At 40.3% G+C, this 18022-nt stretch overlaps 1 protein-coding gene across 1 annotated transcript; it reads left to right on the top strand.

Moving 5' to 3' along the window:
• Nucleotides 1-3820: 3820 nt before the first annotated feature.
• Nucleotides 3821-17712, top strand: arl6ip5b (ADP-ribosylation factor-like 6 interacting protein 5b). The gene is made up of 3 exons (XM_081386783.1): nt 3821-4308; nt 11149-11366; nt 16322-17712. The coding sequence occupies exons 1-3, from the start codon at nt 4130-4132 to the stop codon at nt 16495-16497; spliced, it is 573 nt and encodes a 190-aa protein (XP_081242909.1). The 5' UTR covers nt 3821-4129; the 3' UTR covers nt 16498-17712.
• The last annotated feature ends 310 nt before the right edge of the window (nt 17713-18022 follow it).

Here is an 18022-nt window from a genome sequence, read left to right as displayed (position 1 = left end):
ATGTGAGGCCCGTAATGTGAGGCGTTTATAGCCTGGAAATCCAGCCCTAAATCTAAAAGATTAATGGTCTGGCGTCGACTAATGAAAATCGGCCAGCTCGAGGGGCGGCACCAAGCATGCATTTGAAAATCTCACTGCACGCAATTGGATAACACTACGACCAATCACAACAAGTTATCGCTTAGCTACCAGCGGAGCTAACTGGTAGATTAGACGCTTGCCGTATCCGGTTGGCAAAACAGCAAAAACGCCCTTCTTGCAAAGGAACGATTCGAGCGCCGTCTTCTGTTCCTCTTTTAGACAAAAAGCCAAGTCTAATTCGTTCATTTTAGCGGCCAAAGCCGTTTCAGACAAATGGTGTTCATCCGTAGCCATCTTGCAATGTTTACTAATGACTTCGACGTCGCAGCGCTGTCGTCATCTCGCCTCTGGCCCGCCTATGTCAGATAACCCGATGTGATTGGTGCAGCTCAGATCGAGGGGCATATTTAATGAGCATCAATACTCGACACCAGAGTTACTCGCTGAGCAAATTCAACTTGTGCTCTCGCGAGAACTCTGGATAACCAGGGTAAGGCGTTTACAGATCAAATCTTAAACCTCCCGAACAGGGGTGTGTTTCCCGTACACCGCTGTAACTCGCTGCTTCACTACCAGAGTACGACGCATATTAGCGATAGCTAATCACGACTGTTTCCCCAAACCGGATTGTCGCAAATTGGTCGTTCAACCACGTTGGTTAATGATGTCACGCACGTGTTGGAGTGATAACTTAATTTAATGAATCTGTTTGAGATCGCTAGATGTTTTGCTATAAATTACAGACATGGCATCTGAGGACTATTTCTCATTTTTCTCAGATATTTTGCTTTATTTCCAGATTCATTCATAGTCTCGTTCTCACGTAGAGCTCATTCGCACATGCGCACTCTTAAAAAAACAACGCTTAAAAACACTTTAAAAAGTTTATATCTCGCAATTGTGAGAAATAAAGTCAGAATTGCAAGATATAAACGTACAATTGCGTGTTATAAAGTCAGAATTGCGAGATATAAACTTACAATTGCGTGTTATAAAGTCAGAATTGCGAGATATAAACTTACAATTGCGTGTTATAAACATGCAATTCTGAGGAAAAAAGCTATTTTCCTTAGAATTGGACTTTATAACATGCAATTGCGACTTATATTACGCAATTGGGAGAAATAAAGTCTGAATTTTGAGATGTAACCTCGCAATTGTGAGATAAAAAGTCTTAATTATCTTTAAAAAAAAATTATTATTCCATACATAACACCACAGGAAAATCTGATAAGATAATCTGTAGAGCCATCGAGATAAGCGGGACTTTATCCAGGATTGTCGGAGGGTGAGAAATCGGTCCAAAGTCGCCTGATGTGTGGCTGGCTTAAAGACTTTACTATGACTTTGTGTAAGTGTGGGTTTTTATCTTTAACGCAATGAAAGCCAGTCTTGTGGGAAATGTTTCAAATTATTAAAAAATTGGAAGAGGTTTTGGGTGCAAAATGTGGAGTGTTTCTGTGAGTTACACCGAAACACTGAAGCCCCAGAAGCTCTGTCCTGATATGAGGAGACTCTCTTCCAACACTGTGGCCTTTTCCCGTCAGTGTGAGTGATGTTGTGTGTCACCTCTAACTCTGTGATGATATCCATGCTTCACTGTGTCCGTCAGCTGCGGTGTGAAGTCCATACGATCCTCTAAGTGTCCTTAAGCTAACAAGAGTAGAAGTTGCGGTCTTTCCTCGGTTTAAGCACTGTTGAGTTCTCTTCGCGTCTTTGTTATGTGTTTATTAGTGTGATGAGAGATTTTGATCATCTTTATCCTTGTTGAAATGCCGTGAACGTGTGCATGTTGCGATCTGTGAAGGAATTGCCTCATTGAGAGCGTTTAATGCCTAATAGCAGAAATAAAACCATAGGCCTGGAATCAAAAGTGCTGTTCTGTTAAACTTCTTTTTCTTTCTTTTTGTATAATCAAGCATGGAAGCAAGACACAAGCTGCCAGTTCACTTCATTTATTGTGTGAACCCTGCCTTCACACACATGCTATTGGATTATTACACGGATTCACACACACACTATGGTGGATATTAGTTGCCAAATTGATTATAAGGGGCTTTCTCCAATAATTGTGTCTGTTCACATTAGAAATCGTGCTTGGTTTGGCTTTAGTTCAGTAGATTTGTGAAAACCAGACCGTTTTCTTGAGCAAAGATTACATAGAAACTTTCATAGTGACCTTGGTAACTCTCAGAGGTCATTCTCAATACAGGGATTTAAACTGCGATCTGTAATTGTTAGTGATGTTTTGAAGTAACACACCTATATGGATACGCCTCACACGTGTGTAAAGCTTTGTGTGTAATGCAAAGCTGATTCCTGAAATTCAAGCTGGTGCTGGTTCTTGCCTAACAAATTTTGTGTTTGAGGTCAGGAGGTTTGAGAAGATAATAAAATCTCCCATGATTACACAGAAGGGTTTGGGTTTTGTCCCAAACCTCCAACTTAAACCCCCTCATTCAAACTCTTGTTCTGCCTTGTGTGGGTCAGGATTTTTCAGAGGAAACTTTTTATTTTTATTTTATTTTTTTTTGTGCTGACTGATGCTTGGCAAACTAAAGACAAAATTACTAAATAAAGTCATTCACTACTGAATAATTGTCAGATTTGTAAACTATTTTTATAGCGTTGAAATGTTGAGAGATGAACATTTATTTAGAGCATATCAATATTTTACTGCTTTATGGGTTTATTATTTTTATACTGTGTGGGAGAAGCTTTCTACCATTTCAGTGGGACTGCAAAATCATAAACACTTCTAGTGACTAATAGATATTGTGAAAAGATTCATACGTTACTGCCGCATTCCCTGATGTGTCACTGTTTTTAATTTGGGGAATAAAAAGTTATTAAGAGCCTGTAATCTGTATGATAAGTCTTCATTTTGTTTTCTGTTTGAGTGATGGGATAAACACTGAAAATAAACGTCGCACCCTCTCATTGTTCGGTCACTAATGGAGAACTGTGCTGTTTTTGATGTGACTTAATTGTTTTCATTTTGTGTATATAAATGTCAATGGACAACACATCTAATTCACAAAATAAGTTTTTACAATATTTGCAGTGATCATTCATCATCACCACAGTTATTCTGATTTATTAAAAGATGCACCAAAGCCTTCTGGAATATCAGACACACAGAAGCTAAATTATTTTCCACCATGCTTTACATTTACTTTTCTAATGCTTGCCTGTATGTTGAGATATATAGGTTTTTTATACATATAAAATGTTATTAATATATATATAAATATATGTATTTATGCAAGTCTGTGTGATGCTTTTTGTATGTTTGTTCTTTGATTAAACCTTTTGCTTAACCCTAGTTTTGATCATTTTGACCCCATGTACTTCTGTTGTACTGTCGAATGGTTATTACAAAAACAGCTTTAAATCTCTAGATGACAACATGAAGTTTTGAAGAAGTCGGCAGAATATAACGGTATATAAAGTGTACCGTTGTCTCAAAATAACATGAGAAACATTTTTTCCTTAATACTACACACAAATTGATTGGTTGTCATTTTAATAAGTGAGGGTGGTAACGTTAGGCTAACACTTGAGCAGCATAAACCCTAAGCTTTAACTAACAACACATTCAGTTTCTTTTCAAATGACTGAATGATAGTGAAGTTTAACTCAGTCCTGATGTCCTTATTTTTAGATATCTTGATGCCATATTTATTTTAGCTCAACAACTGTGACGCACAGTTTCTAGACCGGATGTGACGCTAAGATTGAACGGCATCTTGACAGCACGAAGAAAAGTATCCAAACTGCTGAACTGTGTAATAATTAATAAATTAATTATGAATAATGACACTGAGAAACGTTAACAGCTACTGAATTGGAGAATCCACAATATGGGACAAGGATAATTATTATTATTTTTGACCCATTGTACTTGACCAATCGCAGACAGCTCTTGCGCCGGTGACTCCGCCCACTTGTGTTCCCCGGATCGATGCGTTCTTCCCACACACGTGACGTCATTGCTCGGTCCCGTTGGCATCCGAGCTGTCAATGATCAGATCATCCGATCATCATCATGGCAGGGATGGAGGTCGCACCGCTGAGACCGTGGCAGGACTTTTACCCTGGCCTTGACCGATTCTCCAAACCCGATGTGAAAGATTTAAGCAAATGGAACAACAGAGTCATCAACAACCTGCTTTATTTCCAGACGAATTACTTTGCTGTCGCCATCGTCGTAATTCTGATTGTCGGGTAAGTAAATATCTTCAATATATTAATTATTTATATTTATTAGTGAATGCATCATTTAATGTGTGCATAAATTACATAATTTCAGAAGCTTGCATGAATGGCGCAGCCAGCTCGGCTAGAGCAAGATAATATCCTCCATTTAATGCACCGTTATTTCAATTCAGGACGTTAAAGATAGGATTTAAAATCGTAAATCAGAAAAATACCGTATTGTTATCAACAAGACATGTGAAATATGTCTTGTTCGTGTGTGGAATGTGTTTGACACAGACCCACCCTGGTGTGTGTGTGTGTGTGTGTGTGTGTGTGTGTAGTCATGTCAGCCTCGCGCTGGCCTTGTGTTTCCCAGCTTTCTGGAATTGGTGAGTCACTTTCTGTAACAAAACAGGGTTAGAAAATATTATAGGCGAAGAACAGACTGGATTTATTCAATGAAAGCACATTAGTAATAATATTAGATTGATACTAGATATATGGTAGACTAGAATGAATATGGTTTAGATGATAGTTTTATCTTATTTGTTGATAGAACTTTTTTTTTTTTTTTTAGTTGGCTTTTGGCTTGCTTAGTTGAACACTTAATATTCAACAATATCTTTGATCTGCCTGCATTTACATTATTATATGAGAACTGAAGTGAGCTGGACGATGACATCACCGTTTTCTCCAGAGTGGCTATATATAAACTAAATTAATAACTTTTTTACTACAAAAATGAACCATCACTGAACTTATTTAAGCTGGACTGTGACACTCTTTTCTTCTAGATCTGCAGTACAGCAGAAACAAACTTTGTTGCATTATTTTACTAGGATCACTGTAAAGCTGCTTTGAAACAATCTGTATTGTAAAAAGTGCTGTTTAAATAAAGGTGACTTGACTTAAAACAATACAATTTGAGGGGTTTTGCAGTTATTTTCAAAACAACTACCAAAACCCTATACAAAGGATGTCCTTCACATTAAAAAAAAAGTAAATTTCAAGGAATTACTGCATTATGGAAAACATTTACGTTGTGTCGGTTTGCAGATGACACTGCCTTATTTTTTAAAGATAGGAATGAAATCATTAAAGCAGTGAAATGCATAAAAGATGTTTCAGATGTATCAGGGCAAAGAATGAATAGGAATAAATCAGTTCCGTTTCCTCTTGAAGAACTGTTATATGTAAAGATGAATATCTGCGTAATAATTAAAACTTCAATCCAATTATTAACAAAACTAGTAAGAGGTTTAATATGTGGTTACAAAGGGCTCTGTCAATTCAGGGGCGCGGGTACTTTGGTCAAAACCTGAAGGAATCTCCAGATCAGTCTATGCATCCCCCCTAAAGTTACCAGACAATTGGATAAAATGCTTTTTGATTTTATTTGGAAAAACAAAAAATTCACGGAAGTCCAAAAGCAGTCGCGAATGCTGGAGTGCGATGCCGGTGTCGGACTGGGTTCTCCGTACCATAAGAAACGGCTGCACGCTTCAGTTCGTGCGCAGACCATCCCGCTTTTCCGGGCCTCGGTCTCGTCAGAAGTGTCTGCAAAACGCTCCTCTGCTTCGGCAGAAATCCAGACGCTCCTGGCCAAACATCAGTGGAAGAGATGTCGCCAGACCAACGAGACTGTGGTCTAAACAGCCACTATCTCCTCATTCCCAATAAAGGACGATGGCTTGCGTCCCATTCTGGATCTAAGACTGTTAAACCAAGCTTTGGTGAAACACTCGTACAAGATGATCACTGTAAAACAGATCCTCGTGCATATTCAACCCGGGACTGGTTTATAGAGATGGATTGGAGAGACGTGTACTTTCACCTTCATAGTCCCTCATCACAGGCGTCTTCTGAGGTTCGCGTATGAGGGGGTCCCTTATCAGGTCAAAGCTCTGCCGTTTGGGAAATGGCTTTGGCACCCTGCACATTTACAACATGCATAAGTGCAGCGCTTTCCCCCTTGAGACTCAGTGGGATGCGCATGTTGAACTACCGGGACGATTGGGGTATCATCTCCTATTCACAGCTGTGCTGGAGGAACACAAAGGCAGAGTTCTCGCACACTTAGTCTGTCAGGGAACATGCCATAAAGAGCTAGCTCCAGCCCTCTCATACCCCTTTTCCACTAAGGCAGTGCTGGTGCCGGTTCGGAGCCGGTGCCTACTCGCGCACCAGTTCTTTGTGTTTCGACAGCCAAAGAACCGGTTCTCGGCCAGGAAAATTGGTTCCAAAGCGGCACCAACTCTTTGCTGGACTAGAACCGTTCTTTTACCACGTCATGCTTACGTCGGGGGCTGGGGGCGGGGTTATTGTGACAACAACTCGACGGGAAAGGTTGTGACCGCCATTGCTAAAAACACAGCGCTAGCTAGTAGAAAGAATGATTGAAGAAAGATGGTCTTCTTCTGACCCCAATATAGGATCGCAAAGCCAGGAGAAACATTTGCAGAGAGACGATGTAGTCCGCCATTGTAATTGTTATGCTTGAAGTTGGCGCAAGCGTTTCTGGGAAAGCTAAGACGTATGGCAACGTACACATCGACGTAACGACGTCGTTCGCTGGGCTCTCTAGTCAGTGGAAAAACAAACAGGTTCTGAGAAGGTTCGCAAGTTGAACCAGCACCAGTTCCGAACCAGTTCTTTTTTGGCGGAAAAGGGGTATCAGTCCATCACATTCCTGGGAATGATTTTAGACTTTCGATCGATGGTTGCGCGGCTGTCACCGGAACCAGTTCAGACTGTTTTCAATGCTCTGGCTGGGTTATCTCGGGTGGGTTAGAACAAGCCATGCCTCTGAAGTCTTTCCAGGGACTGATGGGATTGATGGCAGCTGCAGCCTCGGCTTGCCGCTCAGGACTTTGCCGTGACATGCTGCCACCCTGGTTCGACAGGACCATGTGTGATCAGGGGAACAGGATGGGCAGGGTGTCAGATCTGCTTCTGTGTCTTGCGCTCTTAGGACTTTTATTTTGAAGTTTTCCTGTGCCTAGTTTCGGCATTCGTTCCTGTTTCCTGCGGCCAGGTTGTAGTTTTGTAGTTTTTTTCCATTTCTGTTTAAATAGCCCTTGTATTCTCTGGTTCTCTGTCCGGTCGTTGTTTGATGTCATGCAGGAGTCTTCCTAGTGTTTTCTTTGTTTTTCTCAGTGTTGTTTTGTTTCCGATTTATGTTATGATTGTTTATTTCCATTAAAATCTCCCTGCATTTGGATCCTTCATCTCTGCCTGCCGTCTTTGATTCCCCCGTCCCGTGACAGAGGGTGGTCAGACTGTGTGATGGCAGATGGCTTTTGGGCTTTGGTCGGATGCCCAGAGTCAGTGGCATATAAACCTCCTGGAAATGAAGGCTGTTCATTTAGCCCTGCAGGAATTTCTGCTGTTTGTGAGAGCATGCGAACGGACAACGCAGCGGTGGTGGCGGCATTCATCAATCACCAGGGAGGCGCTTTACAGGCTGGAGGAGCATTAAGGTCCTTGCACACTGAGTGTGAAATTTGTGTCCGAAATTTTCGCACGTTAAAAAATAAATACGACCTTGTGTTTTGTCAATCACGTTTACGCCTCCAAAACTTTCGTCCGTCATAAAAAAATTCAGACCGGATTCGATTTTCTGCGTTCAAGCATTTTGAATGGTGTTTTGACAAGTCAGAGCCACCGAATAACGAATACGAAAAAACGCATATGAAAACTTCAGACTCGGTGTGCAAGGACCTTTACTATTGAGGATAGACCTTTGGCTGCTTTGGACAAGGGCAGTTGATACACCGGGCAGGGTGACCCGTCCAGAGAGGGTGTGGTGCGCGGAGAATAGAGGCTACACCCTCAGACAGGCGCCTGATGTGGACCTTGTTTGCCGAAGCGGAGGTCGACCTCTTCACCACGGAGTAGGATACTCACTGCCCTCTCTTCTCTGTCGGACACCCCTGGACGGGGAGCAGCTGGCCCACGAAACAGAAGTATGCTTTCCCTCCAGTAAATATATTGAAGCTAGTGCTGAAAATCAGGGAGGAAAGAGCGATCTTGTTACTGGTTCCTCCAAAATGGCTCAACCAACCGTGGTTTCCGGAGCTGATGGACCAGTTTGTGGCCCAATCCGCTGACAAAGGACCTCCTATCCCAGGCGAGGGGCAGCATCTGCATCCCGGGCTGGAGCAGTGGGATTAGCATGTGTGGCAGGTCAGTGCAGCATGAGTCCGCTAGGTGTTTCGCAGAGAGTGCTGAACACGATAGCGGAGGCAAGAGCACCATCCACTCTACACTTACAGATGGAAAGTGTTCTCTACCTGGTCGAAAGCCCTTACACACTCCAGGGATCCTGGCTTTTCTGCAAGACCGACCGGAATGCGGGCAGTTCATCCTCTACGCTACAGGTACATGTGGCCGCTATTGCCACCTTTCACATCACTGTTGAGGGACGACCAGTGGGCAAACATGCTCTAATAGTTTTCTGCGGGGTGTGAGTTGATTAAACCCTCCCCGCCCCTGCTTAATGCCAGTGTTAAGGCATATGAATTGGCTTCATCTTGGGCTTGGGCAATTGGGATTGTATGCAGTTTGGGGCGAAAGACTGGCTGACACCTAGACAAGGTTATAGGCTCCTATCTCCATTCAGACCGCAGGTTGTAACACTTCAACAGCTTTTCGTCTGGTATGGGAGTATTAAGAAAGGCTATCCGGTGTCAAAGCAGAGGCTTTCGCTCTGGATAGTGGAAGCCATCCGCTTAGCTCATGTTTCTCAGGAGGCTGAATGCCCTGTTGGTGTGTGCGCCCACTCCACTTGGAGTTTGGCTTCATCTTGGGCTTGGGCAAGAGGAATGCCTATTCATCACATTTGCTTAGCAGCTGGATGGTCTTCCCAGAATACTTTCCATAAGTTTTATTATCTTGAAATTCCTTCTTTTGCACCGCATGTTATGTCTGGGCAACGAGAGTTTCAAATGTAGCGCAAATACTCAACTTGTGGGCCTTCGTGATATATTAAATGCAACATATTGCGCAGAATCTGCTCATATCTGGCATACTTGAACTTACCCGTCACTACGCAACAAATAATGGGGTGCTTGTTCATTTGCATTGAAGCAATACTTAAAAATTATGTAGCCAAATTGGCCAGTGAGTGGAAAAAGTTCATTTCAAACCCTGCTTACAATGACAGGGCTCCAGCTGAGACTGCCTGCCCTGTTTTGTGTGCATATCACTGTATTCAACCCTTTTAACAGCATATAAAATCTGCTTGTCTAAGCTGATCAGGGGATTTTATATGTTCCCCATCATCTTCGACGCAATGTCTCGTTCCATACTCTGTGGGAACCATGGTTACACGAGGAACCCGAGACGTTTTCTCTTACTGATCATATTTCATACCTGTTGAATTTACATTTTTAAATGAATTTGACTGATAACGAAAATTAACCATGGTTTTATTATAGTAAAATTGTTGTAACCATGTTTTTTCGTGGATTGATTTCCATTTATAATACAGTTTTACTGCAAATACCATGACAACTAGGTGATAAAAGCACATTTTTTAGGGCTGGGCACTGGGCAGTGTATATACATTTTGAGTTGAATTGACATATAAATGGTTATTTAAATATCTGGAAACCTAGAATAAATGGTGATCAGTCACATCATCTAAACACTTTCTGGTAAGGCCAGACTGCTCTGTGCTGCTCAGTTGCTGCTGAGTAAATGCATTCATCCTCTGAGCAGCGTTAAACATTCTGTGTGTGGACACTAATTGCCACATCAGAAGCGCTTCAGTGCCACCTGAGTGTAAGTTTGCAGTGAAAATTTGGCACAGAATATGTAACCAACAAATATTTAAATGTGCATTATTTGTCACCTACCCAACACCTATCTTTTTGAGGTCTGAGCTGTTACTATTTATTATTTAACAGCCACATTTAACAGGGTTAAAGGCCCTTTCACACCAGGAACGATAACTACAGCTTCCACACCAACAGATTTGTGCTGCAGTTTTGACGTCTGTCGCTTTAAATACAAATTGTTCTTAAAGTGTTTCAAACTAGATCGTTCCTCTGTGTTGTTACTGGTATGGCTTGGGTGTAGCCTTCACTGTTCTCATAGAAATATAATGATTATTAAAACTGTATAGTTATCATCCTAGGTGTGAACAGCCCTTAACACAGTCTCCTACTCTTACGGAAACAAAAATATATGGGAATATACTGTAAAATGTAAAGGGATATATTACATATATATTTGTATAAAAATAAAAATATTACATATATATATATATAAAATATTTATAAATGAAGACAAAAATAGCATTACATGTCATTTTCACAGTTTTATCCTTTATTGTGTACATATATTGCACATACATGTTCCCATATAAATGTGAATGTATGTTCGCACATACATATACACACACTTTCACGGAATGAGTTACAACAGATTTAGTTCCCAGCATGCTTTGCTTTTGACTGTTAAAGAAGAGCAAATGTTAAAATTAAGCCGCAAAAAAAGTGTCAATTCCTTATGTATTATTCAATATATTGTAATATATTAACAATATATTATTCTGTATATTTTTAAATATACTGTTAAACCGTTTAATATATTGATCATTCAGTTATAGGGAAATATATGGTAACGAGTTGTCTGTCCACACCAAATGTGAATTCCACAGTACTTGCGGATTAATATACATGAGGTAAGGAGCAGTGCATCGGCCCAATGAGATTTTAGGTGGATGAGGCTAGAAAACAAGCAGCCGGCAAAATGTAGACAAAAAAATGCATACAGCACACTTTAACACAATGTAATAATAGCAATAATATTGATTAATAAATGTCATTGCTGTGCATTAAATGAGTTGTGTGTGTTTTTCAGTTTCCTGAACCCATTGGGCATGTTTCTTGGTGGGGCAGTGGTGGCTCTGGTCTTCACGGGCTCTGTGTGGGCTGGAGAGAATAAAGCCGTGATCAAGAACTTCAAGAAGAAAAATCCCGCCCTGTTTGTCGTGGGTGTGATGGGAATCAGCTACTTCCTGTTGTCCTTGTGTGGAGGAGTGATGGTGTTTCTCTTTGGCATCACATTCCCAATGCTCTGTGAGTACTAGTATTAGATCTCCTGGGTTTGCACTGCCTTATTACAAGTGCACTATCATGTCATTTCTGTTTATGTCTTGTTTATGTCACCAGTGCCATTGTAGGAACAATCTTTACGTATTTGTCACCCACTTTAAAAATAAAGGTTCCTAAAGAGAACCAAAGCAATGACACTGAAGTTCCACATACCCCTTTTCCACCAACAAGAACCGGGTGCTGGTTCAGAGCCAGAGCCAGAGCTGGTTCAGAGTTGGTTCGACTGACGAGCTTACTAAGAACCGGTTTGCCTTTCCACCGGCTAGAGAGCCACAACAGAGCCAGATCTTACGTCACTGTATACGTCTTATGTTGCCCAGCAACCGCTAGTGCGGTAGCGCCAAACACAAACACGCCAGGCTTGTTCGAGATGCATCGGCTTCTCGCAGATCGATCGCCGCATGACATCAAAGCACTGCGATAGCGATCTAAAAGCACAAGGAGTCGTATGCTCTCCAAACACTCCCGCAGCTCCGATTGGTCCTCGCCGCTCCGATGCATCTCGAACAAGCCATCAACAATAACGGACGTTGCAATACTATGGATGCTCATGGGTTTGCAAAAATACATCGGAATCCAACGCGTTCGTGCAGCTCGCCGTAAGTTACATAGACGGATATTATAATCGAGCTGCTATTAGCTCGACTAGCTGCTATTTAAAATTGCGGTCACAAGTTTCTATTCGTCTTGTTGGTCACGGTAACCCCGCCCCCAGCCCCTGACGCAAGCGGTTCTTTCTTGGCTCCGTTCTAAACCCTGCAATGATTTGGTGCTACTTAAGAACCAGTTTTACTGGTTCGGAGCTGGTGCTTTGGCGGTGGAAAAACAAAGAACCGATTTGAAACTAGGCTCTGGCTCCGAACCAGCACCAGCTCTGCCTTGGTGGAAAAGGGGTAACAGAGAACCTTTCAGTTCTTTTTCTTAGTGTAAATCCTTATAAAGAACCTTTTGAGCAATGGAAAGGTTCCATGGATGTTAAAGGATCTTCATGAAACCATCAATAATAATAATTATTATTCTTTTCTCGGCACTCAAAGCGCTATTATTCATAGAGGGGGGAATCTCCTCAACCACCACCAATCAATACCAATAAAGCCCATTTATTTTCAAGTGTGAATAATTTGTTTGTTTTGCTAAAGTGTTGGAGTTTACCCAGATCAAGTGAGTGGTGTTTATGTAGAATAATAGAGCTCTTTTCTACACCAGTAATGACTGTTGGCATCTCATCATGTTTGACAAAAGTAACTAATTTTACTATCAAATTTGCTATGAAAAGCAGATTTCTCAATGGTTTCAGTTTTTTACCCAAAACTAAAAAGTTCTGTCATCATTTACTCACTCATGTCATTCCGAAGGGCCGTTCACACCAAGGATGATAACTATAATAATAACGATAAAGTTCTAAAAAGCATATAAAAGAATAGCAGTGTTCACACCACAACTATAACAGCAACGGCACAGAGAAACAATATCGTTGGAATCACTTTCAGAATTAGTTTTTCCAGTTGATGAATGATAAAAACATTGACAGCCAATCAGAATCCATTCTGCTTCAAAGAGCTCGAGCATTTAGCCTGGGAAAACCCAGACAACTTCCGGCAAATTTAGATTTGCTCTGCAAGTAGTTTGGCAAAGAGCCCATTCAAGCCCATTTCTAATCCGTCGAAATCGAGGCACCAATCAGAAACGTTGGGGCGGGCTTTACACAATGACGATCGCTCTGATTGGTTTTAGGTCTATCCAGTGTAAGGCTGGAGCCAGTATGTCTGATCGACCCCTCGATGAAAAAAGGCTCTCCTGGACATTAACACTTGAACTATCTCCTGCATATGTAACAGGGATTTCGAGGCGCAGCACACAGTGCAGTTCACATTTCACACACACTATCTACCCTTCATTCCCCCTCCTCCTCACTTGAAATACACTGAAAACTTATGCAATGTAAAGTATGTACAAGAAGTATCTATGTATGTTTGATATAATTTAAAGTGTCTCAGTGCGTCTGGTAAAATGGTCTCATTCTCCCAACCATAAGGAAAAGCTAAAAGAAGTTATAAAACATGAGAAAAGTGATATATCCTCTAAAGGTGTTTCCCTCCCCCAGGTCCTCCATTCAGACTGTACCTCCTTTATGTAAAACACGAACCTATTCAAATACAAATTCTGATCTCCCAGTGTGAATCCCTGAATAGGGAACCAAAATCTAATTATAATGATTGACGGCCATTTGGTAAGAATATTGAATTATCTGGGTATATAAGGAAAAGGTGCAGAAAGTTCGAGGAGTCTGTAGGTTGACTGCCCACACAAACGCTGTGTGTAATTTTCGTTGCCAGGTAATAAATTCTACAAATTCTTCGATTCCTGAATTGTTGTTATGTTATGATTAACTAATGAGTGTGCGGGCGACTTGGATGAGAGGATGTGTTTGTTCATCTAGGATCAGCAAGACGCTGGTTGGTTAACCTAGCTTGGACGCTTCCGATGACTTCTGTTCTAATTTAATGTTATTTTAGATAAACCTACTAAAGTAAAACGATTGACTTAAGTTCCTGAAGGGCATCCAAGGGGGCTATTTAATATATCTTTGATTGTTGCGCGTATACGGCAAAATCCTAGATATTTAGCCAATTGCCCCAGCTTCTGAGCTTCGGGGCTGACCACTTGTGTCGGAGACCTGGGTAAGGAACTCGAAGCGATATAGTTTTCCTGATCTAAGCGGGTAAAATATAAACAGAGTTTAAGAGAATAATCAAATATTCGTTCATGTTTAATGATACACAGATATCATTAAAACCTTTTCATTTATGGAGTCAGATGAAATAAACGAGTAAATACATATGAGAATTGTGTTCCATTTAATCTTGTTGTGTTGCGTAAAAGGAAAGACAGTAACGCGCAGACAAACCTTCCCCGTGTTATTGGAAAACCTCCATTGGACCAGTAGACGGGCTTACACCAGTTGTGCCCAGAGGCATTTGAGCGATGTCCGTTGGTGAAGCGCACCAACTTTTAAATGCATTATTATATTCAAATTGCAAACACATGAGGACAGTCTCCATGAGACCCACTGGCAGATGAACGTGCTACTACATTTCTCTCCGAAACGGTAGGAAATTAAATTAGATTTAATAGAGGATTTTAACTGTGACAAGATGATTGACCGGGCAGTTTAAGTGACAGGATGCACGCGACAGATCCGTCCGATAAAGATGAGGAAGTAGTATGTCCCAAAGCTTGCCTACTTTTTTGCTACACATTCAAAGAAGTAAATACCTTTTCTTCACAAAAAGAGTACATACTTTTATGGCGTAGTGTAACTTAGGCGAATTGGGACGCAGCATGTGGCTTTACACGATGACAATCGCTCTGATTGGTTTTAGGTCTATCCACTTGCGCCCAGAGGCATTTGAGCGACATCCGTTGGTGACGCCCCTTTGGAAATGAGTTATTAATGAAGCTTTGCCAGACCATAACTCAGTTACTACTGAGAATGGTCTGGTTTTAACCAGGCTATCGAGCATTTAAAGCAGCAGACAACAAAACTGCAGCACGCTTAGAATAAACAATGATATTGTACGCTGGTGTGAACACTTAATTATGTTTCACTAACAAAGTTCAGGAGGAGTACGTTGAAATGATTTAGGAGGGTGAGTAAATGATGACAGAATTGTAATTTCTGTGGGAACTATCCCTTTAATGTTGGAGGACCTGAGCTACTACATTATATCAGTGAGTGACATTCATAATAACAGACCTAACATGATTATTATTTACTCAGGATAGACTTGTGCTGCATGAGTATTTTGTGTTAATGTGGAAAACAGGAAGAGATTTAGAAGAGTGTTTTTGCATGTTGCTATGGCAACACAAAACACCATTAGCTAATTACAGTATATTCCATTTTAGCACTTGCTGACAGTAGCCAATCAGATTCTTGGCAACATCCCTGCCTAAAACCACTGCAGGAGCCTTTTACAGCAGTAAACATGTAATGGGATCTTAAAAATAACTCTGTACAAACTAAAGACAAAAAATGTCTGAGAATTAAAGGGTTAGTTTACCCAAAAATTAAAAATCCTGTCTTTAATTACTCACCCTCATGGCGTTCCAAACTTATAAGACTTTCATTCATCTTTGGAACACAAATGAAGATATTTTTGATGAAATCTGAGAGCTTTCACATGATCGCACTCACCCTAACAGATTTAATTTAGGCTTCTATTCACATATAAACATTGATCAGTAAACACAAAAGGAAGCTCAACCGAACATGCTGGACCCACAAGATTGAACCTCATTGGTTCTTGCTGAAGCTCAAACGTGCATGTTCAGTTGAGCTTCTATATATGCGAATAAATGGCTGAATTAAATCTGTTCATCATATAAAACGATTGAGTCTCTACAGAAAATGTTAACTAAACCTCTAAATTCATATGGACTAGTTGTACGATCTCTTTATGAACTTTTTGCATCAAAGTGAGTTCTATGGAGGGTCAGAAAGCTCTCAGATTTCATTAAAAAGATCATCATTTGTGTTCTGAAGATGAACGAGAGTGTTAGAGGTTTGGAAAGATGTGAGGGTGAGTAATTAATGACATAATTTTCCATTTTGGGTGAACTATCCCTTTAAGCGGCTTCCAATTTATCGCTATGTATGTGTTGTAAATTTATCTAAAAGGAAATTTGAATCAAGTAAAATTATAATAATAAACGATTGCACTGCAACCTATACTATACACTGGGAAAGACTACAGGGAGAAACAGCGTTAAATGCAGAGTAGTCGTCTTTCTCTGTTGGCTTTGTTGAGTGTACAGCCTCATAGCATGTAATACATTACCATGTGTCCAGTTTCTGTTCATCAAGAGAGGTATTGTTGCTCAAGATTCAGTAGAAGTCTTGTGTTTCGCCCCTTCAGTGATCCTTATCCACGCTTCTCTGAGACTTCGCAGCATAAAGAACAAGTTGGAGAACAAGATTGAGGGTGTTGGCCTAAAGAAGACGCCCATGGGAGTCATACTGGATCTCCTGGATCAACAAGAAGAAAAAATCAACAAAATTCAAGATTTCTTGGAGAGCAAGCTGAAAGATTGAGCATGAAGCACATCAGTGTCAACGATATTCAGACACTGTTTCTTCTTAAGGTGTTTTTTTTGTTTTCTTTTGTTTTTTGTGGTATTGGTTTGACAACCAAATTCCAGAAATGGAAATATCTTTTAAATGCCAAAGTATGACAAAATTCCAAAACAATATGTTTGTCACGTCACATCACCAAAATGAATGATTGGGACTATTTAAAATTATGTGTATAGGTCTTGCTAAGACTGTCTATCAAATTATTGTCTTAGCTAGATATCCTAAACTCGTTTCCTTTGTACATGCAGCTTCCATTGACATTTAGTCTGTTTTTGTTTTTATACCAAAGGAATCTGCATAAAAGTGTATGATTTGTAAGAGTTCTATAGACAGTCACTTAAGGCACTTTGAAATATTTATCATAATAGAAAATACAGGTTTGGTTATACCTTATGTTTCCCCTATGGTGAAAGCGATCATCAATCATCTATTGCACATTAATAATTAAAATTAAATGTTTTCACATGAGCTATGATATCTGAAGGAGTGTATTTATTGCTGAAAAATAGTTTTGCATGTTTTGTTTTTGGCTAACAACCTCAGCAGTGAACAAACCTTTATGCTTCTGATATCATATAAATGCACATGTATTGTTAGCTCACTGGTTTGAAGAGATTTAATGAATGTGGAAAAGTTTGGGCATGATACGAGTCAGTGATAAAGTGAACAAGCGCTTTTGCAGAAATCAGATTTCAGGTAGTAGTCTTTTCTTTCAATGTAATGCATGGTTGAATTCAGATACAGTATGTTTGGGATTGGGATTGGGATTTTTACTCATTAACATTCAGATATTTCAAGTGCTTAAAGAGTTCTTCTCTTCTGCACAATTTTGGCAGAAGGTATCAAAGGCAATCTTACCCTTTTATGGTGTTACATTTTTGCAGGGAACATTCCTTCACTTCCGATTGTGCAGTGAAACCTTATAGAGGGCCTCTAGTTAGATCCTATATTTGATTTCAAAGCTCATTTCAAAGCTTCAAAGCATTTGATAATTGCAGATAACGCATGATCAAGTGTTGGTCGCCTAGATAATATCTGGAGTGTGAATTGCTAAAAAGGTTTTTTTTGTTTTTATTTTTTTTTCCTACATAAGCATGCAATCTCAAGCTGCAGAGCAATTTAAGATGTTTAGCCTAGTGCTAATTTTGAATAAAGGCTTATTTTTCACAGAGAAATATTCTTATCATTTATTATGCTTAAAACAAATTGTGGTGTGTGTGTGTGTGTGTGTGTGTGTGTGTGTGTGTGTGTGTGTGTGTGTGTGTGTGTGTGTGTGTGTGTGTGTGTGTGTGTGTGTGTGTGTGTGTGTGTGTGTGTGTGTGTGTGTGTGTGTGTGTTCAGATTTATATTACAGGTTTACATCCATAACTTTGTTAGTGGTTAAAGAAAGAAAAAAACAATGCACATAATTCCAAATATAACATCACAAGGAGTCAATGAGAATATATGGGAAATTCAAGATAGAGTATTCTTTGGCCAGAAA

The sequence above is a fragment of the Scardinius erythrophthalmus genome, assembly GCF_964197995.2.
Source record: "Scardinius erythrophthalmus genome assembly, chromosome: 15".
Lineage (NCBI taxonomy): Eukaryota > Metazoa > Chordata > Actinopteri > Cypriniformes > Leuciscidae > Scardinius > Scardinius erythrophthalmus.
Note: the sequence above shows the minus strand (reverse complement) of the source record. Positions and strands in the feature narration are given on the sequence as shown.